Source organism: Mobula hypostoma, chromosome 4 (assembly GCF_963921235.1).
Source record: "Mobula hypostoma chromosome 4, sMobHyp1.1, whole genome shotgun sequence".
NCBI classification, from domain to species: Eukaryota; Metazoa; Chordata; class Chondrichthyes; order Myliobatiformes; family Myliobatidae; genus Mobula; species Mobula hypostoma.
In genome coordinates, this window is record NC_086100.1 from 201606952 (window position 1) to 201630778 (window position 23827).

The 23827-nt window shown below is 44.1% G+C and overlaps 1 protein-coding gene across 1 annotated transcript in view; it reads left to right on the forward strand.

The window, feature by feature from the left end:
- The window catches only part of LOC134346012 (uncharacterized), a 166641-nt gene extending 147216 nt beyond the window's left edge, over window positions 1–19425 (forward strand). The window contains exon 10 of the mRNA XM_063047352.1: window positions 19290–19425. Coding sequence (XP_062903422.1) covers window positions 19290–19425 — 136 coding nt within the window. The remainder of the gene's footprint in view (window positions 1–19289) is intronic.
- Window positions 19426–23827: the final 4402 nt, after the last annotated feature.

A 23827-nucleotide genomic window follows, 5' to 3' on the forward strand; every position in this document is an offset into this window, starting at 1 on the left:
CTGTGGAACTCCACTGGTAACTAGCAGCCAGCCAGAATAGGATCCCTTTATTCCCACTCCCTGTTTCCTGCCGATCAGCCAATGCTCCACCCATGCTAGTAACTCCCCTGTAATTCCATGGGCTCTTATCTTGCTAAGCAGCCTCATGTGCGGCACCTTGCCAAAGGCCTTCTGAAAATCCAGGTACACATTTACTGCATCTCCTTTGTCTACCCTTCTTGTAATTTCCTCAAAAAATTGCAGTACGTTAGTCAGACAGGATTTTCCTTTCAGGAACCATGCTGGCTTTGGCCTATCTTGTCATGTGCCTCCAGGTACTCCATAATCTCATCCCTAACAATCGTTTCCAACAACTATCTAACCATTGATGTCAGGCTAACAGATCTATAGTTCCCTTTCTGCTGCCTCCCGCCCTTCTAAAAAAGATGAGTCATATTTGCAATTTTCCCGACATCCGGTACAATGCCAGAATCTATCGATTCTTGAAAGATCATTGTTAATGCCTCCGCAATCTCTCCAGCTACTTCCTTCAGAACCCAAGGGTGCATTCCATCAGGTCCAGGAGATTTATCCACCCTCAGACCATTAAGCTTCCTGAGCACCTTCTCAGTTGTAATTTTCACTGCATATACTTCACTTCCCTGACACTCTTGAATGTCCGGTATACTGCTGATGTCTTCCACTGTGAAGACTGATGCAGAATACGCATTCAGTTCCTCTGCCCTCTCTGCGTCTCTCATTACAATATCTCCAGCATCATGGCTTTAAGTGGTGTATTCACATTGCAATGAGACAGAGAGAGCAGATGTGTAGACAACAGATCAATGCACATCGGTAAATTATCAGTCCATTTGTAGTGCTAAGGGGAGTCAGTTCTCTGAAAGAAATAAATCCATATATTAAAGTGAGGATCTCTGATGATGGAGTTTCATGTAGATGTGGTCATTGGTTGAGAGGCCCTTACCCGTGATATTCTGGGCCAAATCCACTACCTTTTTGTTGGATTTTCCATTCAAAAGCATTGGTGTTTTGGTACCAGGCCATGATGCAGCCAGTCAGTACACTCTCCACTACACATCTATAGAGGTTTGTCAAAGTTTTTGATGTCATGTCAAATCTCTGCAGACTCCTAAGGAAATAGAGGCGCTGCCCATGCTTTCTTCACAGTTACATTTACATCTTGAATCCAAGACAGGTCCTCTGAAATGGGAACATACAGGAATTTAAAGTTGCTGACCCTCTCCACCTCTGATCCTCCGATGAGGACTGACTCTGGTTTCCCTCTCCTGAAGTATACAGTCAGTTCCTTGGTCTTGCTGACTTTGAGTGAGGGTGTTGTTATGACACCCCTCAGCCAAACTTTCAATCTCCCTCCTGTATACTGATTCATCACCTCCTTTGATACGGCCCACAACAGTAGTGTCATCAGCAAACATTAGCCATATAGTCACAGATGTAAAGCGGATGGAGCAGGGGTCTTCTCAGCCCACAGCCCTGTGGTGCACCTGTGCTGGTGGAGATCGTGGAGGAGATGTTTTTGCCAATCCAAATTGACTGGGGTCTACAAGTGAGGAAATCCAGGATCCAATTGCACAAGGAGGAATTGAGGCCAAGGTCTTGGAGCTTATTGATTAGTTTTGAGGGGATGATGGTATTAAATGCTGAGCTGAAATCGATAAAGAGCATCCTGATGTATGCATCTTTGCTGTCCACATATTCCATGGTTGTGTGACATGTCAATGAGATGGCACCTGCTGTGGACCTGTTGGTGCAGATCCAAGTTGTATTTTGGGCAGGAGCTGATATGTTTCATCACAGCCTCTCTAAACACTTCATCACTGTGGATATAAGTGCAACTGGGCATTTGCGGCAGGTCGCCACACTCTTCTTGGGCACCAGTATAATTCAAGCCTGCTTGAAGCAGGTGAGTGCCATACACTGCTGAAGCAAGATGCTAAAGATTTCTGTAAACACACCAGCCAGTTGGTCAGCACAGGTCTTTAGTACCCCGTCCCGTCCGGATGATTTCCTTGGATTCACCCTCCTGAATATAGCCCACATGTCAGCTTGAGATACTGAGATCAAAGGATCATCAGGAGATTTGGGGGTTCGTGATTCTGAAGGTCAGAAGCCATTGAGCTCATCTGGAAGTGAAGCCCTACTGTCTTCCACGTTGCTTGACTTAACTTTGTAGGTGGTTCTAACATTCAACCTGCCACAGCTGCCAAGTATCCCTCATTGATTCTAGTTTGGTCCGGAATTTCCACTTCGCCTGGGGGATGGCTTTCCGGAGACCTCTTGTAGTATTATTGGGCTTCAGACTTGAATGCCTCTGATCTGGCCCTCAACAAATTTTGGATGTCATGGTTCATCCAGGGCTTCTGATTGGGGACGACTCTGAAAAATTTAATGAGGACACACTCATCTACAGCTACAACCCTGGTGTATTCATTCAGATCCTCAGATGAGTCCTTGAACACGTCCCAGTCCACTGACTCAAAGCAATCTCATAATCGTTCTTCTGCCTCCCGCATCCACCTCTTAATTGTCTTAAACTCCAGAGCCTTGCTTTTTAGACTGTACCTGTATCCAGGTAGGAGGAAACAGCTAAGTAATCTGATTTACCAGAATGTAGTCTGGGCAAGGAACAGTCATCATTCCTTATCTTAGTGTAGCAATGGTCTAGTGTGTTGGGACCTCTGGTGCTACAGGTTATATGCTGGTGTTAATTGGGCAGTGTTTACTTCAAACGGGCCTGGTTGATGTCTCCATCTATAACTTGAAATGCATTGGGATGGGCTGTTTCTTGTCTGCAGATGGCATCGTGCAAGATGCCATTGGTGGTATATGAGCTGCTGCAGGATCACAGATCAGAACTCCCAAGGCAAATAGAATGGTCTACATTTCATCATTGGGTGTTCCAAGTCGGGGGAACACAAGTTCGACATAACCACCATGTCAGAGCACCAACGAGAATTGACCATAAAACACACCTCCTCCCTTTGCCTTACCTAATTCTGGAGCTTAGTCCATTATGAAAATTGTAAATCCTTCTGGTCTGACAGCTCCATCCAACATATCTGCAGATAACCAAGTTTGGGTAGAGCAAACAATTGAGATATTTCTCATCTGCCTCTGATACAGCAGTCTTGTCCTCAGATTGTCAGTTTTATTCTCCAGCAACTGTGCATTGGTCAACAAAATGCTGGGTAGAGGAAGTCTCATCCCTCTGCGTTTCACCCCTCTCCTGCCACACTCTTGGCCATGGTGATGAGCTTGACTGGTGTGTCCAGGTTCTTAAGTCCATCATGAGATCTGAAGACTATTGATGTGATTTAGAAGTGCATTGTTAGGAGGAAGCTTAGATAATGCAGATTGCAGCTGAAGTATTTTTAAGAGGAAATCTGAAAACAATTTTCTGCAGCCCACAGAAAGTCGCTGATCATCACCAGTGCCATCCTAAGAAGGGTAGTTTAGTAAAGTTTGCAGATGATACGAAGGTTGGTGGTGTTGTAGACGGTGTAGAAGGATGCATCCTACCAACAGAACATGGATAGGATGCAGAGCTGGGCTGAGACGTTCAATCCAGAAAAGTCGAAAGTGATTCACTTTGGAAGGTCAAACATGAAGGCGAGTACAGGGTTAGTAGCAAGATTCTTAGCAGTGTGGAGGGACAGAGGGATCTTGGGGTCCTCATCTATAGATCCCTTCAAGTTGCCATGCAAGTTGTTAGGGTTGGTAAGAAGTCATATGGTGTGTTGGCCTTCATTAGTCAGGAGATTGAGTTTTTTTTAGATTATGAAGACACGTAGTACCCTTTTATTGTCATTTAGTAATGCATGCATTAAGAAATGATACATTATTTCCTCTGGTGTGATATCACAAAAACACAGGACAAACCAAGACTGAAAAAACTGACAAAACCACTTAATTATACATATAGTTACAACAGTGCACAATACCATAACTTGATGAAGAAGTCCCTGACCACAGTAAAGTTCAAAGTTTCTCAAATGTCCCACATCTCACGCAGACGGGAGAGGGAAGAGAAACTCTCCCTGCCATGCCGACCACAATCTGACTCTGAGTCATCCGAAAACTTCGAGCTCTGATCAGCTGTACGACACCGAGTTCTGAGCACCATCTCTGTCCAAGCGATTCGACCTCTTTCTCGGTCGCCAAAAGCAAGCAAGACCGGGGATTTTGAGGCCTACCTTCCGAAAGATTCCCGACCACACAGTAACGACAGCAGCGGACGGGCGTTTCAGAAATTTCTCCAGATGTTCCTCTGTGCTTTCATGTCTATCTCCATCAAATCAGAAATTGTCCACGGCCCCTATTTAACAGATACGACATCATTTTTCACCAGAGAGCTGCGCACGCGCAGTGCGCTGCCATCTTCTCCTCCCGCTGTTCAAGAGCTATGAGGTAATGTTGCAGTTCTAATAAACCCTGGTTAGACAATACTTGGAATATTGTCTTCAGTTCTGATCACTTCATTATAGGAAGTGATGTGGAAGCTTTCAAGAGACTGTGGAGGAAATTTGGCAAGATGTGGCCTGGGGTAGAGAGTATGCCTTATGAAGATAATTTGAGCAAGCTAGGACTTTTCTTTGGAGAGGAGGAAGATGAGAGGTGACTTGATAGAGGCATAGATAGAATAGATAGCCAGAGACTTTTTCCCAGGACAGAAATGGCTAATACAAGACAACATAATTTTAAGGTCATTGGAGAAGTATAGGAGTGATAGGACTATAAGGTATAGGAGCAGAATTAGGCCATTTGGCCCATCGAGTCTGCTCTGCCATTTCATCATTGCTGATCCAAGTTCCCTCTCAGCCCCAATCTCCTGCCTTCTCCCCGTATCCCTTCATTCCCTGACTAATCAATAATCTATCAACCTCTGCCTTAGATATATATAAAGATTTGGCATCCACAGCTGCCTAAGGAAAAGAATTGCACAAATTCAATACTCTCTGTCTAAAGAAATTCCTCCTCATCTGTGTTCTAAAAAGATGTCTCTCTGTTTTGAGACTGTGTCCTCTGTTCTTAGACTCTCCCACCATAGGGAACATCCTCTCCACATCCACTCTACCAAGGCCTTTCACCATTTGATATGTTTCAATGAGTTCACCCTCATTCTTCAGAATTCTAATGAATACAAGCCCAGATGCACTTCATATGACAAGCCATTCAATTCTGGAATCATTTTTGTGAGCCTCCTTTGAACTCTCTTCAGTTTCAGCACATACTTTCTAAGATAAGGGACCCAAAACTGCTCGCAATATTTCAAGTGAGGCCTCACCATTGATTTATAAAGTCTCAACATTACATCTTTGCTTTCATATTCTAATCCTCTTGAAATAAATGCTAATATCGCATTTCCTTTCCTCAGCACAGACTCAACCTGCAAATTAACTTTTAGAGAATCGTACAGGATTGGTCAGGGCATCCAAGGATATGGTGAGGAGGCAGGCGTAGAGGACTGAGTGGGATCTGGGATCAGCCATGATGGAATGGCAGAGCAAACTCGATGGGCTGAATGGCCTAATTCTGGTGCCATGTTTTATGGCTTTCTGGCCTTAAGTCCCTTTGCACCTCAGGTTTTCGTATTTTCTCTCCATTTAGAAAATAGTTAACTCTTTCATTTCTTCTATCAAAGTTCAAGACCGTAAGCATCCGAACACATATTCCATTTGCATTTGTTTGCCCATTCTCCTAATCTGTCTAAGTCCTTCTGTAGCCCTTCTACTTCCTCATAACTACCTGCCCCTCTACATCTTCTTATCATTTGCAGTGGCAGAAGTAAGTTTTTTTACACATGGTATTGGGTGCATGGAACACCCTGCCAGGGGTGCTGGCAGAGGCAGATTTATCAGGGACATTTAAGAGACTCTTAGGCACATGGATGATTTAAAAAATGCAGGTTATGTAGGAGGGAAGGGTTAGATTGATTTTAGAGTAGGTGAAAAGTTTGACACAACATCGTGAGCTGAAGGCCATGTACTGTGCTGTAGTGGTCTATATTGTAAAGAATGGGTCTGAAATTCCTTTCAGAAGGATGATAAGTAGCGTGTCCACATCTATATCTACAGTGTTAATGTTTCTACTATCAAATACAGTGGATTCCAGTTAATCAGGACACGTCAAGACCAGTAAATTTTGGCCCAATTAAGCCGCTGCCCAAATTAGCCAAAGTTTCATTGAAATACAAACGTTTGTATTTACAAAGGTATAAAGATAAACTATTGTTTAACTGAGTAACAATTATGTATTTAAATGAAATACAGAATAAATTAGAACACTACCAAAACTACTACAGTACTCTAAAACTGTGTACTAGTTCCTAATAGTTATTAAAGGGGGAATTCATTCAGTTGTACGTTACTGTATTCTTTTGATTGACTGTAAATGAACAAAAGTAGTGCAAACACCTCGTGAGCTTTCAACGATTGCATCCTCCAAATCTTCATTTTCTTTTTGATTGGATTAGATTATGAGGGCACGCAGTCCTCTTTTATTGTCATTTACTAATGCAAGCATTAAGAAATGATACAATTTGTTCCTCCAGCATGATATCACAGAAACACAAGACAAACCAAGACTAAAAAAACTGACAAAAACCACATAATTAGAACATATAGTTACAACAGTGCAAAACAATACCGTAATTTGATAGAAGAACAGACCATGGGCACGGTAAAAAAGTCTCAAAGTCTCTCGAAAGTCCCATCATCTCACGTAGACGGTTGAAGGAAGAAAACTCTTCCTGCTATGAGCTTCCAGCCCCGCAAACTTGCCGATGCAGCATCCTGGAAGCACCCGACCACAGTCCGACTCCGAGTCTGTCCAAAAACTTCGAGCCTCCGATCAGCTCTCCAACACCGAGCACCACCTCTGCTGAGCACTTTGACCCCGGCCCCGGCAACAGGCAATAGGCAAAGCCGAGGATTTGGGGCCTTCCTCTCCGGAGATTCTCGATCACACAGTAGCAGTGGCAGCGAAGCGGGCATTTCAGAAGTTTCTCCAGATGTTCCTCCATGCTTCTCATGGCTGTCTCCATCAAATGAGGATTGTGCAGAGCACCCTACTTCACAAATATGATATCAATTCCGAGTGGCTGTGCACGCTGCGTCGCACCGCCATCTTCTCCTCCCCTCCCTTCATTGTAATATTCAAGATGATTGCCGATACCTTCAAATTCTTCATCGGTCCTAACTTGTTGAAGTAGTGAAATCGTTTAAGTTTTACTCCTGGCTGTTTCTCCAAACCTGAATGCTTGAAACCACAGCGAGCAAAACAGTTCTGAATGATCTTACTGTTTATTAGTGGCAAAAATCACTGTTTTTGAACACAAACATGCAACTGATGCTATTTAAAATCTGTTCACTCTAAGCATGGTGCAGTGTCAAATGTCCACATAGCATGCAAATAACTGATTCCAGTTAGAAAATGTTCAGCAACAGTCTTCTGGCCCAATTAAGTGGCATAGTGTCCCAAATAAACAAAAGGAATCCCAACTATTTTGTTCTTTAAAAGTTGTCCCAAATAAGCAGTTCAACTAACCAGACTTCACTGTGGTCACCTTTTCTTTACCCCAGACAATGGAGCTTGCTGACTCATTTTCTGTGCAGATGTCACTTTTCCTTTTGATAGTCCTTTGAAGTGTAAAATTGATTTTCATTCCCACTCTCCAGTTCCCACAGCTCCACGTACATCTCTCTGTCCAGAAAGGGTTCCGATGCTGCATCTAGCCAGTCGAGTGCATAGGATATCAGGCTGCAACACCAGTGATGTGAGACCAGAGGCAAGACGCTTGACCATGTGCACCAGTCACTGAAACCTAGGTTTTGGAGACCTTGTCTACTGGGTATGTCTTAATCTTCAGATTCAAGGGTAGCATCACCCGGCATGTTTGGAAATATCCTCAAAGAGCTAACTATTTCACTGAGAGGACTGCCACACCATCACAATGTCTGTTTCAAATTTGCTTTGTTTTTTGGCATTTAGTGTATAAACAATATAAAAACAATGATAAAAGACGCAGTGAAAATTTAAGATATGTTGCTAGGGGCATACTTGTCGACTGTCTAGGGATTTTGTAGCCTTATAGACATATAGAACAATACAGCACCAGCATGTCCCTTCAGACTACAATATATAAAACCATGACATAGGAGCAGAATTAGGCCATTTGACCCAATGAGTCTGCTCCACCATTACATCATGGCTAATTTATTATCCTTCTCAACCCCATTCTCCTGCCTCCTTCACATAATCTTTGACACCCTGACTAATCAAGAACTAATCAACCTCCAATTTAAATATACCCATTGACTTGGCCTCCACGGCCACCTGTGGTAGTGAATTCCACAGATTTGCCACCCTCTGGCTAAAGAAATTCCTCCTCATCTATTTTCTAAAGGGAGAAACTTGTATTCTGAGGCTGTGCCCTCTGGTCCTACACTCACCCACTTTAGGAAACAGGCTCTCTACATCCACTCTACCAAGGCCTTTCATTGTGATCCCTCCCCATTCTTCTAAACTCCAACAAGCACAGGCCCAGAGCTATCAAATGCTTCTCATATGTTAACCCTTCCGTCCCCAGGAACATTCTCATGAACGACATATGGACCCTCTCCATTACCAGTATCCTTTCTTAGATAAGGGTTTAGACTAACTTGGCAGGGGGGTGGGAACCAGAGTGAAGGGACTCAGGAAAGGACGGATGGTGAAAAAGTAAAGACAGTGTGCAGTCAGATTGTCAGGAAGGGCAGCAGGTGAAGGGACTTAGTTGCAACCAACAGGCTGAGTATCAATTTGTTAAGGATGCAGAGTAAATACATAGAAACATAGAAAATAGGTGCAGGAGTAGGCCATTCGGCCCTTCGAGCCTGCACCGCCATTTATTATGATCATGGCTGATCCTCCAACTCAGAACCCCGCCCCAGCTTCCCTCCATACCCCCTGACCCCCGTAGCCACAAGGGCCATATCTAACTCCCTCTTAAATATAGCTAATGAACTGGCCTCAACTGTTTCCTGTGGCAGAGAATTCCACAGATTCACCACTCTCTGTGTGAAGAAGTTTTTCCTAATCACGGTCCTAAAAGGCTTCCCCTCTATCCTCAAACTGTGGCCCCTCGTTCTGGACTTCCCCAACATTGGGAACAATCTTCCTGCATCTAGCCTGTCCAATCCCTTTAGGATCTTATACGTTTCAATCAGATCCCCCCTCAATCTTCTAAATTCCAACGAGTACAAGCCCAGTTCATCCAGTCTTTCTTCATATGAAAGTCCTGCCATCCCAGGAATCAATCTGGTGAACCTTCTTTGTACTCCCTCTATGGCAAGGATGTCTTTCCTCAGATTAGGGGACCAAAACTGCACACAATACTCCAGGTGTGGTCTCACCAAGGCCTTGTACAACTGCAGTAGTACCTCCCTGCTCCTGTACTCGAATCCTCTCGCTATAAATGCCAGCATACCATTCGCCTTTTTCACCACCTGCTGTACCTGCATGCCCACTTTCAATGACTGGTGTATAATGACACCCAGGTCTCGTTGCACCTCCCCTTTTCCTAATCGGCCACCATTCAGATAATAATCTGTTTTCCTATTTTTGCCACCAAAGTGGATAACTTCACATTTATCCACATTAAATTGCATCTGCCCTGAATTTGCCCACTCACCCAACCTATCCAAGTCACCCTGCATCCTCTTAGCATCCTCCTCACAGCTAACACTGCCACCCAGCTTCGTGTCATCCACAAACTTGGAGATGCTGCATTTAATTCCCTCATCCAAGTCATTAATATATATTGTAAACAACTGGGGTCCCAGCACTGAGCCTTGCGGTACCCCACTAGTCACCGCCTGCCATTCTGAAAAGGTCCCGTTTATTCCCACTCTTGCTTCCTGTCTCAAGGTACTAAGGTATTGTATCTCAGTGTGTGTAGTATAAGAAATAAGGTGGATGATCTTGTTACACTTTTACAGATTGACAGGTATGATGTTGTACCCATCACTGAATGGTGGCTGAAGGATGGTTGTAGTTGGGAGCTGAATGTCCAAGGTTACATGTTATATTGAGGGATAGGAAGGTAGGCAGAGGAGGTGGTGTGGCTCCACTGGTAAAGAACACCATCCAATCAGTAGAAAGAAGTGACAGAGGATCGGAAGATGTTGAATCCTTGTGGGTTGAGTTAAACTGCAAGGGTAAAAGGACCCTGACAGCAGTTATATACAGGCCTCCAAACAGCGGCTAGGAGGTGGACCACAGATTACAACAGGAAATAGAAAAGGCAAGTCAAAAGAGCAATGTTATGGTAGTCATAGGAGATTTTAAACAGGTAGGTCAATTGGGAAAATCAGGTTGGTAATGGGTCTCAAGAGAGTGAGTTTGTTGAATGCTAAGAGATTACTTTTTAGAGCAGTTTGCTATTGAGCCTACTAGGGGATCAGCTATACTGGATTGGGTGTAATGTAATGAACCAGAGGTGATTAGGGAGCTTAAGGTAAAAGAACCCTTGGGAACCAGTGAGCACAATATGATTGTGTTCAACTTGAAATTTGATAGAGAGAAAGTAAAGTCTGATGTAACAGTATTTCAGTGGAGTAAGGGAAATTACAGTGGTATGAGAGAGGAGTTGGCCAAAGTAAATTGGAAGGAGCTGCTGGCAGGGATGTCAGCAGAGCAGCAATGGTGTGAGTTTCTGGGAAAAATGAGAAAGGTGCAGGACATGTGTATTCCAAAAATGAAGAATTACTCAAATGGTAAAATAGTACAACTGTGGCTGACACGGGAAGACAAAGATATTGTAAAAGCAAAAGAAAGGGCATACAACGAAGCAAAAATTAGTGGGAAGAAACAGTAGAGGATAGGGAAGTTTTAAAAAACCTATAGACAGCAACTAACAAAATCATTAGAAGGGAAAAGATGAAATATGAGAACAAGCTAGCAAATAATATCAAAGTGGATAGTAGAAGTTTTTTCAAGTATGCTAAAAATAAAAGAGAAATGAGAGTGGATATAGGACCGCTAGAAAATGAGACAGGATAAATAATAATGGAGGACAAGGAGATGGCTGATGAACTAAATGAGTATTGTGCTTCAGTCTTCACTGTGGAAGACACTAGCAGTGTGCCAGATGTTGTAGTGTGTGAAGGAAGAGAAGTGGGTGCAGTTACTATTAGAAGAGAGAAGGTGCTCAAAAAGTTGAAAGAACTAAAGGTACATAAGTCACACGGACCAAATAAACTGCACTCTAGGTTTCTGAAAGAGGTAGCGTTAGAGATTGCGGTGACATTAGCAATGATCTTTCAAAAATCATTGCACTCCGGCATGGTGCCAGAGGACTGGAAAATTACAAACGTTACTCCACTCTTTTAAGAAAGGAGAAAGGCAGCAGAAAGGAAATTATAGACCAGTTAGCCTGACCTCAGTGGTTGGGAAGATGTTAGAGTCAATTGTTAAGGAAGAGGTGATGGAGTACTTGGTGACACAGGACAAGATAGGACAAAGTCAGCATGGTTTCCTTCAGGGAAAATCGTTCCTGACAAACCTGTTGGAATTCTTTGAAGAGATTACAAGTAGGATAGATAAAGGGGATGCAGTGGATGTTGTGTATTTGGACTTTCAGAAAGCCTTTGACAAGGTGCCACACATGAGGCTGCTTACCAAGTTAAGAGTCCATGGTATTACAGGAAAGTTACTAACATGGTTAGAGCATTGGCTGATTGGTAGGAGGCAGTGAGTGGGAATAAAAGGATCCTTTCTGGTTGGCTGCCAGTGACTAGTGATGGTCCACAAGGGTTGGTGTTGGGACCACTTCTTTTTATGCTGCATATAAATAATTTATATGAATGAATGGATGGCTTTGTTGCCAAATTTGCAGATGATACAAAGATTGGTGGAGGGGCAGATAGTGTTGAGGAAACAGGTAGGATGCAGAAGGACTTAGACAGATTAGGAGAATGGGAAAGAAAGTGGCAAATGAAATACAATGTTGAAAAATGCACGGTCATGCACTTTGGTCGTAGAAATAAATGTGCAGGCTGTTTTCTAAACGGGGGAAAAAATCCAGGAATCTGAGATGCAAAGGGACTTAGAAATCCTTGTGCAGAACACCGTGAAGGTTAACTTGCAGGTTAAGTCAGTGGTGAGGAAGGCAAATGCCATGTTAACATTCATTTCAAGAGGTCTAAAATACCAGAGCAAGGATGTGATGCTGAGGCTTTATAAGGAACTGGTGAGTATTGTGAGCAGTTTTGGGCCCCTCATCTTAGAAAAGATGTACTGGCATTGGAGAGGGCCCAGAGGAGGTTCACAAGGATGATTCCGGGAATGAAAGGGTTATCATAACGAGGAACGTTTGATGGCTCTGGGCCTGTACTCGCTGGAATTCAAAAGGATGAGAGGGGATCTCATTGAAATCTTTTGAATGTTGAAAGGCTTAGATGGAATTGATGGATGTTTCCCATGGTGGGAGAGTCTAGGACAAGAGGGCACAGCCTCAGGATAGGGGGCGCTCTTTCAAAACAGAGATGCGGAGAAATTTCTTTAGCCAGAGGCTGATGAATTTGTGGAATTTGTTGCCACATGCAGCTGTGGAGGCCAGGTCGTTGGGTGTATTTAAGGCAGGTGTTGATAGGTTCTTGATTGGACATGGCAACAAAGGTTATGGGGAGAAGGCCGGGAACTGGGGTTGAGGAGGAGATAGAAAAAAGGATCAGCCATGATTGAATGGTGGAGCAGACTTGATGGGCCAGGTGACCTAATTATGGTGTTATAAGGGACCCAAAACTGCTCACAATACTCCAAATGCAGACTGACTAATGCTCTATAAAGCCTCAATATTACACTTTTGACCTTAAATTATTCTCCTTTTGAAATGAATGCTAACATTGCATTTGCCTTCCTTACCACTGACTCAAGCTCCAAATTAACCTTTAAGGAATCCTGCACAAGGATCCCCAAGTCCCTTTGCAAATCTAATTTTTGAATTTTCTCCTCATTTAGAAAATAGTCTGCACCTTTATCCTTGTACCAATGTGTATGACCATTTTGTCAATCTGTCCGAATCTTTCTGCAGACTCCCTGCCTCCTCAACACTACCTGCCCCTCCACCCGTCTCTGTATTGTCCACAAACTTGGTCACAAAGCCATTAATTCCATCTTGCAAATGACTGAATTATTGACATATATTGTCAAAAGAAGCTGTCCCAACACCAGACCCTGCGGAGAACACCAGTAGCCAAGCAGAAAAGGCTTCCTTTAATCCCATTCTTTGCCTCATGCCAGTCAGTCAATCTTATAACCATGCTAGTTTCTCTCCTGTAATACCAAGTTAAGAGTCCATGGTATTTCCTGTAAAGCCCTTTTCTTGTTTAGCAGCCTCATGTGCAGCACTCATCAAAGGCCTTCTGAAAATTCAAGTAAACGACATCCACTGACTTTGTCTATCCTGTTTGTTATTTCTTTAAAGAATTCCAACAGATTTGTCAGGCAAGATATTCCCTGAAGGAGGCCACGCTGACTTCAGCCTATTTTATCAGGTCCTGATGAAGGATCTCGGCCTGTAATGTGAACTGTTTATTCTTTTCCATAGATGCTGCCTGGCTGACTGAAGCCCTCCAGCATTTTGTGTGTATTAGTCCCAAAGCCTTATCCTTAATAATGGACTTTCCCAACCATTGGCTGCCTGTGTCTTTCTACTGCATCTTAAAAGATCCTAACATCATCTGATTCAACCTGTCAATACTCACTGTAATTTATATGGTGAAGATAATCAACATTGTCAGGAGGTTATGTTGCAGCTATACAAATCTTTGGTTAGGCTGCATGGAGTATTGTGTGCCCATTATGGAGGCTTCAGAGAGGATGCAGAAGAGCTTTACTAGGAATGTTGTCTGAATTATAAGGAGAGGTTGGACAAATCTGGGTTGTTGTCTCTGGAGTATAAGAAACTGAAGGAGATCTGACAGAAGTTTATGAGATTATTTGAGGCATTACTGAGAGGCTGGTGAATCTGGAATTCATTGCCACATACGTCTGTGTAGACCAGTTCATTAAATATATTGAAAGTGAAGGTTGATGGGTTCTTGATTAGTCAGGGCATGAAAGATTAAAGGGAGAAGGCAGGAGAATAGGGTTGAGAGGGATAATAGATCAGCCATGATGGAATGACAGAGCAGACTTCATGGGCTGAATCGCCCAACCCTGCTCTTCTGTCTTATGGTCTAAAAGCTTGATAAATGCCGCTATCTACGTGCCAGGAGTAAATATGATAGTGATGTTCAATAGGCTTTTAGACAGGCACATGAATATGCAGACAATGGTGGGGTATAGATCATGTGCAGGCACAAGAGATTTAGCTTAGTTTGGCACAGACATTGTGGGCCAAAATCTGTTCTGTGTTCTCAAAACCACTGTCCTGTCTGCTTCCACCACCACCCCATTGTGATAAAAAAAACTTACCCCGTACATGCCCTATCTATGCTTTGGTCTTTGTCATTTTGTAGATCTTTGTCAGGTCTCCCTGGCAAACCTCTTTTGCACCCACTCCAAAGCTTCCACATCCTTCCTTTGTGTGGCACCATACACTGCTCAAAATGTGACCTATATTTTATACATCTGCAACAATACTTTCTGGCTCTTGTATTCAACACCCCAACCGATCAAAGCAAGACTGCCATACAGCTTCTTTACCAAACATTGGGACATAAGATACGTAACCTCTAGGTAGGATTCAATTCAGTGAGCTATTTTTCCCCCATTCCCCTTGAGAGCTAGATAACAGAAAGTGATTGGTTTCTACTTCGTCTCTACTTTGTCACTCTTGATAAAATTAATTTAGGTTTATCGAGCAAGACCTACCCCTGAACTGTCAATGCTAGCTATCTCTCATCAAATAATATATTTCAGAAGTTTGCCCTCTATTTATAAACTATAGTTATTTCCCAGAAGGGTTGATAATAAATTAACTGGCCCTTATTTCCTGATTTCCCACTCTCACCTTTCTTATACAACAGGAACATGCATGATTTCCAAATGTGAAGGAATGATTCCCAGATTGTAGTTGTTACATCTACATTATGTTTACTAACTCTGTGATACAGCAGCCTGTTATTCATTCATTACTTTGAATTTTGCCAAATTCTGACCCATGCATGACATTTACTAATTTTCACTTAAATTAACTCTGCTGATTGAGAGTAGAGGAGTGGAGTGGCAGAGGCTGAGGGGAGATCTGATGGAGGTTATAAAATAATGAGAGACCTAGAAAGGGTATAGACGGTCTTTTTCCCAGGGTGAAAATATCAAATCCTCTTTACTTATCATAGCTTTAAGATGAGAGGGGAAAGTTTAAAGGAGATTGTGGGCCGAAGGGCCTGTAATATGCTGAAATGTTCTATTTTCTATCAGATTTTGAAGCAAGATTTTTACTCAGTGGGTTATATCGAGGCAGATAGTGGTGTTTAAGAAGCATTTAGACAGGCCGTGAATAGAAAAGCTGAAATAGAACTGCTAGAGGAACTCAACAGGTGGAGCAGCGTCTGTTGGTGGAAGGGAATTCAGGATTGAGAGGGGAGATTGTCAGAGTAAAGAGGAAGGATGAGGAATGAGTCAGGAGTGAGTAGGTGATTGGTGGAGTGAGATATAATGAAGGACTATGAGCACATGGAGCCAGGAGTGGGAAGCGGAGCTTGAAGATGAGGAAAGCTGCTGGAGGGTGATAGCGGGACACAAAGGGACTCAGTGCTCAACTCTGGTAGGTAAGAAAGGTGATAAAGGGAACTATGCAGGAGAGGTGAAGGACAGGTGGAACCTGATAGGGAGGGAACCCGGTAAGTGAACTGTGTTGGTGATTAGCGGATGGATCCAACATGGAGAGGGGAATGAAAATGAGTGATGTGATGGAGCAAGGGGTGGGTAAAGGAAAAGAGACAAGAATGGGAAGAGCAGAATTTGATTGGGGGGGGCAGACAGAAGAATTGGGGGAGGGGTGGTCCCTGAAATTGGAAAATTCAATATCCATACCGTCATAACTTTAGACCATGCTCCTCCAGTCTGTATTGGACTCACCCTGGCGGTGGAGAAGGCCAAGGATGGACAGGTCAGTGTGGGATTGGGGAGGGGAACTGCATTAATTGAGAGTTTGGGATGGCCAATGTGAACAGGGTGTATTGGTCTCAGTGATGTAGAGGAGTCATATCAATAGCACTGGATGCAGTGGATGAGGTTGGAGGAGATGTGGTGATGGAGGAGATGTGGTGATGGAGGAGGTGTAGGAACAAGTGTTACATCTCCTAGGGTCATAGAGGAGAGTTACCAGGGGCCAGGAAGAAATGAGCAAGACACAGGGAGAGTCTCCCCTGGTGAAGGTGGAAGGGGTTAGGGAGAAGGTGTGGCTGGTGATGGAATCTTGTTGAAGCTGATGGAAATGGAGAAGGATGATATTCTATTTGTAGAGGCTGATCAGGTGAGTGGTGAGGACCATTCTGTTTAGAGGGACACGGGTGAGAGCAGAGGTCCAAAGAATTGAGGAAATGCCAGAGAGGGCTCCATCAACCACAGCAGAAGGGAATCGTTTCTGGAAAAAAAAGGACTTTTCAGATGTCCTGCAATGAAAGGCCCCATCCTGAGAGCAGCTGTGGTAGAGATGGAGAACCTAGGAGAAGAAGATGACATTCTTACAAATGAGAGAGTGGGAATAGGTACGGACCTAATAGCTGTGGGAGTCATGGCTATAGTAAACAGCAAATGGACTAGTTTAAATTTGCATAGTGGTTAGTGAAGATGTGATGGAATGAAGGGCCTGTTCTTTTGCTGTGGTGTGCTATCTTCAGAGTAAGTTACTGGGTTTCTCATTTACCTCCTCAGATTTTTTACATCAATGTCTTTACCTTGATGACTCTCTGCAACCAGTATTGAAAGGACTGCTTCCTGGATATGAGAACATTAACACAGACTCACCCACCCAGCTATGCAGACCAGAAATGTATACGTACTCCCTCAGCCAAGTCCCCCATGCCTGCACACCAGCAATGGATAAACATTTCCTTTATAAAGTGTAATTTTCTGCAGTGTGTTTCCAGAAATGCTGATTACTTATGTTGAGTGGTAGTAAATGGGTATTCTGTGTATATAAATTCTATTACTATCAAATCTTTTATTTTAATATATCATATTAAACTGGTTAAATAGAAAATATTAGTTACTGTTTGGTTATAATAAATTATTGCCATCTGTTGTTCCTGGTGTTTTTTGATTTTCTTTAATAATTTGCATAATGCATGATTGTCTGTAATACCAGTTCTTGGTTATGTATCCCAATGCAGCAGAGAACTGAATGAGCTGCTATACAAACACAGCATCAGTCCTTACTAGACCGAGCTTTCAGATATTCAAACAAGATGACAACAAGGAACACAGGGATTATGCCAAATTGGAGAAAAGCCAAATGTCATACGATATCTTCCATGACTTGATGGTTGATAAACTCGCCATACATCAAACCGCCAGCAGATAGCATAGTAAAAAGAACAGTTAGTGAGGACGAGGATGGCCATTACAGATGTGGACTGCTCCACTGCATCTTCCTCCTCGTGTCAGCACACTACCCTGAACAGCAACACAGTAGCACAGAGCACAATTCAACATAAAATCGCTGTGAGAAATCAAAACTATCATAGTATCTCCAACAAAGATTTCACTCTGCCTCACAGAACGAGAACAAACAGCTGGGGGATTCACAAATATTGTAGGATCAAGAATTCCTCCATTTGTTGTTGTACCTCTTCCAAGAGGACCACAATCTTGTCGTGGGGTTTGGAGGCGTGCATGCCTCAATGACCCGGAGAGCTATGCTGGCTGAGTCGGGGCATTATACTCCAGCTCTTGGTAGGGTCACCCATGCCAAACAGGTCAAAGGGTAGAGGCCACTGGACCTTCACGATCTTGGGGTCTGAGTCCATAGGACGCTCAAAGCAGCTGTGCAGTTGACTCTGTGGTTAAGAAGGCGTATGGTGTATTGGCCTTCATCAATCATGGAGTTGAGTTTAGAAGTCGAGAGGTAATGTTGCAGCTATATAGGTCCCTGGTCAGACCCCACTTGGAGTACTGTGCTCAGTTCTGGTCCCCTCACTACAGGAAGGATGTGGAAGCCATAGAAAGGGTGCAGAGGAGATTTACAAGGATGTCGCCTGGACTGGGGAGCATGCCTTATGAGAATAGGTTGAGTGAACTTGGCCTTTTCTCCTTGGAGCGACGGAGGATGAGAGATGACCTGGTAGAGGTGTATAAAATGATGAGAGGCATTGGTCGTGTGGATAGTCAGAGGCTTTTTCCCAGGGCTGAAATGGTTGCCACAAGAGGACACAGGTTTAAGGTGCTGGGGTGTAGGTACAGAGGAGATGTCAGGGGTAAGTTTTTTTACGCAGAGAGTGGTGAGTGCATGGAATGGGCTGCCAGCAATGGTGGTGGAGGCGGATACGACAGAGTTTTTTAAGAGACTTTTGGATAGGTACATGGAGCTTAGAAAAATAGAGGGCTATGGGTAAGCCGAGTAATTTCTAAGGTCGGGACATGTTCGGCAATTGCCAAAAGACAGGATCTATGATAATATCCAAAAAGAAGGAGAATCCTATCTGCAGGTTGAGAATAAATGGGGAAGACATAAAACAAGTACAGAACTTTTGCTACTTAGGAAGCTGGGTGACATCAGATGGCAGGTGCGACTTGGACATCAAAAGAAGAATAGGGATGGCAAAAGACACCTTTACGAGAATGAAGAGTATACTGACCAATACTAAACTAGGCATGACAACCCACCTGAGTACTGAAATGTTACGTTTATCCAATTATGTTATATGGCTCAGAATGACAATATCTAGTAACATGAGGAATCGAATTGAAGCCGCAGAGATGTGGTTTTTGAGGAGGATGCAGAGAATATCATGGACAAAACGAATATCTAACGAAGATGTCATGAACAGAGCAAACACAAAAAGAGAAATAATGTCTGAGATCATGAAAAGGCAACATAACTTCATTGGACATGTGATTAGGGAAGAGGAGTTAGAATGCACGGTAATTATGGGAAAGATTGAAGGGAAGAAAGCAAGAGGAAGACAAGGACAAATGATGATGGCGACAGCAGCCAGAGAACTGGAAATGAATCCCAATGAATTGATCCCCTTGACCTGAAATAGGAGTGTGTGGGCCATGGCAGTCAAAGCTCAAACCGGGCATGGCACCTGATGATGATGATGATGATGATGATGAAGAACGCTGGCTGCCCCGGACGGGACGGACGAGCACATGATGATGATGAAGAACGCTGGCTGCCCCGGACGGGACGGACGAGCACATGATGATGATGAAGAACGCTGGCTGCTCCGGACGGGACGGACGAGCACATGATGATGATGATGAAGAACGCTGACTGCCCCGGACGGGACGGACGAGCACATGATGATGATGATGAAGAACGCTGGCTGCCCCGGACGGGACGGACGAGCACATGATGATGATGATGAAGAACGCTGGCTGCCCCGGACGGGACGGACGAGCACATGATGATGATGATGAAGAACGCTGACTGCCCCGGACGGGACGGACGAACGGCCGAGCCCGACGGTCACAGCGTCCGGACCGGATGGGAGCTGCGCCACTGCTTCGCTCGCGTCCGGGATCTGTGACGGAGGCAGCACGTGACGAGTTTGAACCAATCACTAGCCTGGCTTGTTGTCGGCGGCAAACGCGATTCAAACGGCAGGGCGCGCGGCTTGACTGTTAATGAGAGCGGGAGGGAGAAAGGGAAGTGAGTGAGGAGGCAAAAAGAGGGAGAAGGAGAAGGGATAGAGGCTGAATGTGAAGGGGTGAAAGAGTATGAAGCAGGGAATGGCGAGTGAGTGAAGGATACGGGCAGAGGGCAGTACAGTACATCGAAGGGAGCGTCGGGCCAGGCTGTAAGGATAATAGGGACAGAGACTGAGTGGAGAGAGGGTCACAGAGACAGGCTGTAAGGATAATAGGGACAGAGACTGAGTGGACAGAGGGTCACAGAGACAGGCTGTAAGGATAATAGGGGACGGAGACAGTGGAGAGAGGGTCACAGAGACAGGCTGTAAGGATAATAGGGACAGAGACTGAGTGGACAGAGGGTCACAGAGACAGGCTGTAAGGATAATAGGGGACGGAGACAGTGGAGAGAGGGTCACAGAGACAGGCTGTAAGGATAATAGGGACAGAGACTGAGTGGAGAGAGGGTCACAGAGACAGGCTGTAAGGATAATAGGGGACAGAGAGGGAGAGGAGAGACAGGCTGTAAGGATAATAGGGGACGGACACGGAGGGGAGAGAGGGTCACAGACAGGCTGTAAGGATAATAGGGGACAGAGAGGGAGGGGAGAGACAGGCTGTAAGGATAATAGGGGACAGAGAGGGAGAGGAGAGACAGGCTGTAAGGATAATAGGGGACGGACACGGAGGGGAGAGAGGGTCACAGACAGGCTGTAAGGATAATAGGGGACGGAGAGGGAGGGGAGAGAGGGTCACAAAGACAGGCTGTAAGGATAATAGGGGACGGACACCGAGTGAAGCTAGGGAGGGGTCACGGAGACTAGAGTTGGAGACGGATAAAGGGTCATGGAGACTGGAGCTGGGGAGGGGAGAGGAGAGAGGTTCATGGTCAGGTTGTAAGGGTCATAGGAGACAGACTGATGCTGGGGAGGGGAGAGAGGGTTACAAAAATAAGTTGTAAGGGTAATTGGGGATAGAGACAGAGTTATCCCAACCGGGCGAGGGTTGGGGGTGCTGGGTAAGAGGGGAGTTGCCTCGACAGAAGAGGGCAGATGGGAAAGGTGCCAAAGGGAGGTAGGGAGAGACTAGGGAAGAGGGAAAACAGGTAATGATTCAGGGATCAAAACAGATAAGAAGAAAGGGGTAGAAGGATTGAGAAAAACTGACAGACATAGAGAAAAATAATGTAACAAGGAGAAGGGGAAGAGTGAGGGAAGGAGGCAGATATTGAGGGTGGGGAACAATGGGGAGGAGGTGAAGGAAGAAGATCCTGCTGGAAGTGCAGGCTTGGGTTAAATCAAAGCTACGCAGCAAATAATAAAACTGAAAGCGATAGAGAATAGGATATTGAGAAGAATGAATGGAAAGGACCCAGTAAAACTTATCTGACATAAGAATATTAACACACTAGGATAGAACAAGGAGGAATCAAGGCAAGGAGACAGCTTAAAAAAGTGGGCAGAAGACACCAGAAGGAGTGGGAATAGTTGCCTGAGAGGATTCAGACAGTTGAAGGTTATCTTAACCACTTCAAATGTTTATTAGAGGTATAGTTGTGATTTTAGGGATTTGGTCCCACGTTGCAATTTTATTACCTCTCACTAAAAAGACTTTTGTTGATGCTCCACAAAAGGAAGTGTTTAGAGTTGCATCAAAACCAAAAATAACAGAAGAATTCTCAGGAACTCAGTTGTTCCCTGATCTTCATCCTAACCAAACTGGATTGCAGGCTCAAGCAGGTAAAAATGAAGAATTTTTACCAAACGTGGATTAAGATAAGATTAATTAACACAGCTAGAAAATTGATGCAGTTAATGCATTGGTAGAAGGATAAAGAGAGGATGTTATTCCCAAAATGTGTACAGGACAACTTTGTTGAATCGGGAAAGAGCAGTGATGGATTCCCAATGGGGGTCCTTCAAGGCAATGGTGATCAAAAACACATTTACTTGTGCACAAATAGTGAAAAATGAAATGTGGGAATACACCAACAGCCAGTTAATTTCAGTGACTGGGTATGGAATAGAAGGATATTAGGATATTATTTGATGCCGAGTTCCTACTCGACTGATTCTGCTCGACTCACTGACTCGCTCCACCAGACAGTTTGTTGTGATGTGAGTTTACTTTTTTTAAAAAAAGTGATCCATGTGTAAGATTGAGAAAGCAGAACTTTGACAGCCCCCATAAAGAATTTAAAAAAGCAAGAAAGCACTCAATGGTATTGTGAGGACCACAAGGGGTCATGGATGTCCTTGGCAAGTAGGATTATAAAATCCATATTCATTTTATACATGCACTGTAAACAAGAAGGAGGCACAGGAGGGAGTAAGTCCACTCAAGGATGAAGGAGAGAATTTATGTCCGAAACCAGAGGATACTAAACAATACTACACATGGGTACACACCAAGGAGGAGGACATGGAGGACAGCGAGATCAGGGAGAAAAGTCCTGACAATGCTGAGATCAAAAAGGAGGTGATATTGGGTCTATTGATGAGCATTGGTGGATAGGTCCCCAGGGCCTAATGGAGATCTATCTGAGGTACGAGGCAGGAGACTGACAAAGACCTCTGTATCCTCCCTAACCAAAGGCCATGTTGCAGAGGACTGCAGAATTGACCACCGTCATATTTTTATATATATGAAGGACTGTTAAGGATTTCCAGGAAATTGTAGTCTGGTGAACCTCACATCAGTGGCAGGAAAGCTATTGGGGTGAATTATTAGCAATAGGGTTTATGACTATTCAGCGTGAGATATATTGGTCTTAGGCATTGGTCAGACGCACTTGAAGTACTATACTGTGAGCAGTTTTTATCTAAGGAAAAGTGTGGCAGCATTGAACAGCATTCAGAGGAGGTTCCTGAGAATGATCCCGGGAATGAATGGGCTAACATATAAGGCACATTCGATGGTTCTGGGCCTGTACTTGCTAGAGTTTAGAAGAATTAGGGGGCTCTCAATGAAACTTATCAAATATTGAAAGGTCCAGATAGAGTGAATGTGGAGAGGATGTTTCCTACAGAGGGAGAAACTAGGACCAGGGGACACAGCCTCAGAATAGAGGAACATCCTTTTAGAAAAAATGAGAAGTTTCTTTAATCAGGGGTTGGTGAATCTATGGAATTCGTTGTCACAGGCATGTATAGAGGATGAATTATTGGGTGCTTAAAGTGCAGGTCAATTGGTTTTTGATTAGTCAGGGTGTCAAAGATTATGGGGAGAAATCAGGAGAACGGGTTTGATGTAGCCACCTCCTTCAGGTAGCCTTCACTTATACCAGTGTCTAATAAAAACATAGTACAGTGACCTGCCTCAGTGACTATCATTCAGCAGCACTTCTATCCACTGTGATGAAGTATTTTTAGAGGTTGGTGATGAAACATCAACTCCTGCCTGAGAAGCGACTTGGATCCTCTCCAATTTGCCTACCATCACAGCAGTCCACAGTAGATGCCATCTCATTGGCTCTTCCCTCAACACTGGAACACCTGGACAGCAAAGATGCAAACATCGGGATACACTTTATCGACTATAGCTCGGCATTCAGTACCATCATCCCTTCCAAACTAATCAACGTGTGCTCAATCCCTGCTCTACTTGCTTTATACTTATGACTGTGTAGCTAAGCACAGCATCAATGCTGTATTCACATTTGCTGACGACATTACTGTCGTAGGCCAAATCAAAGGTAGCGAGAAATCAGCATACAGGAGGGAGTTTGAAAGTATGGCTGCATGGTGTCATAACAACAACCTCTTACTCAATGTCAGCAAAACCAAGGAGCTGATTATTGACTTCAGGATGAAGAAACCAGAGGTCCATGAGCCAGTCCCCTTTGAAGGATCAGAGGTGGAGAGGGTCAGCAATGTTAAATTCTCCAAGCCGTTATTATGGAGGGCCTCCCCCGGGGTCAGCACGTTCAGTGCAATTACAAGGAAACCACGACAGTGCCTCTACTTCCTTAGGTTTGGCATGACATTTAAAACTTTGACAAACTTCTATAGATGTGAGGTTG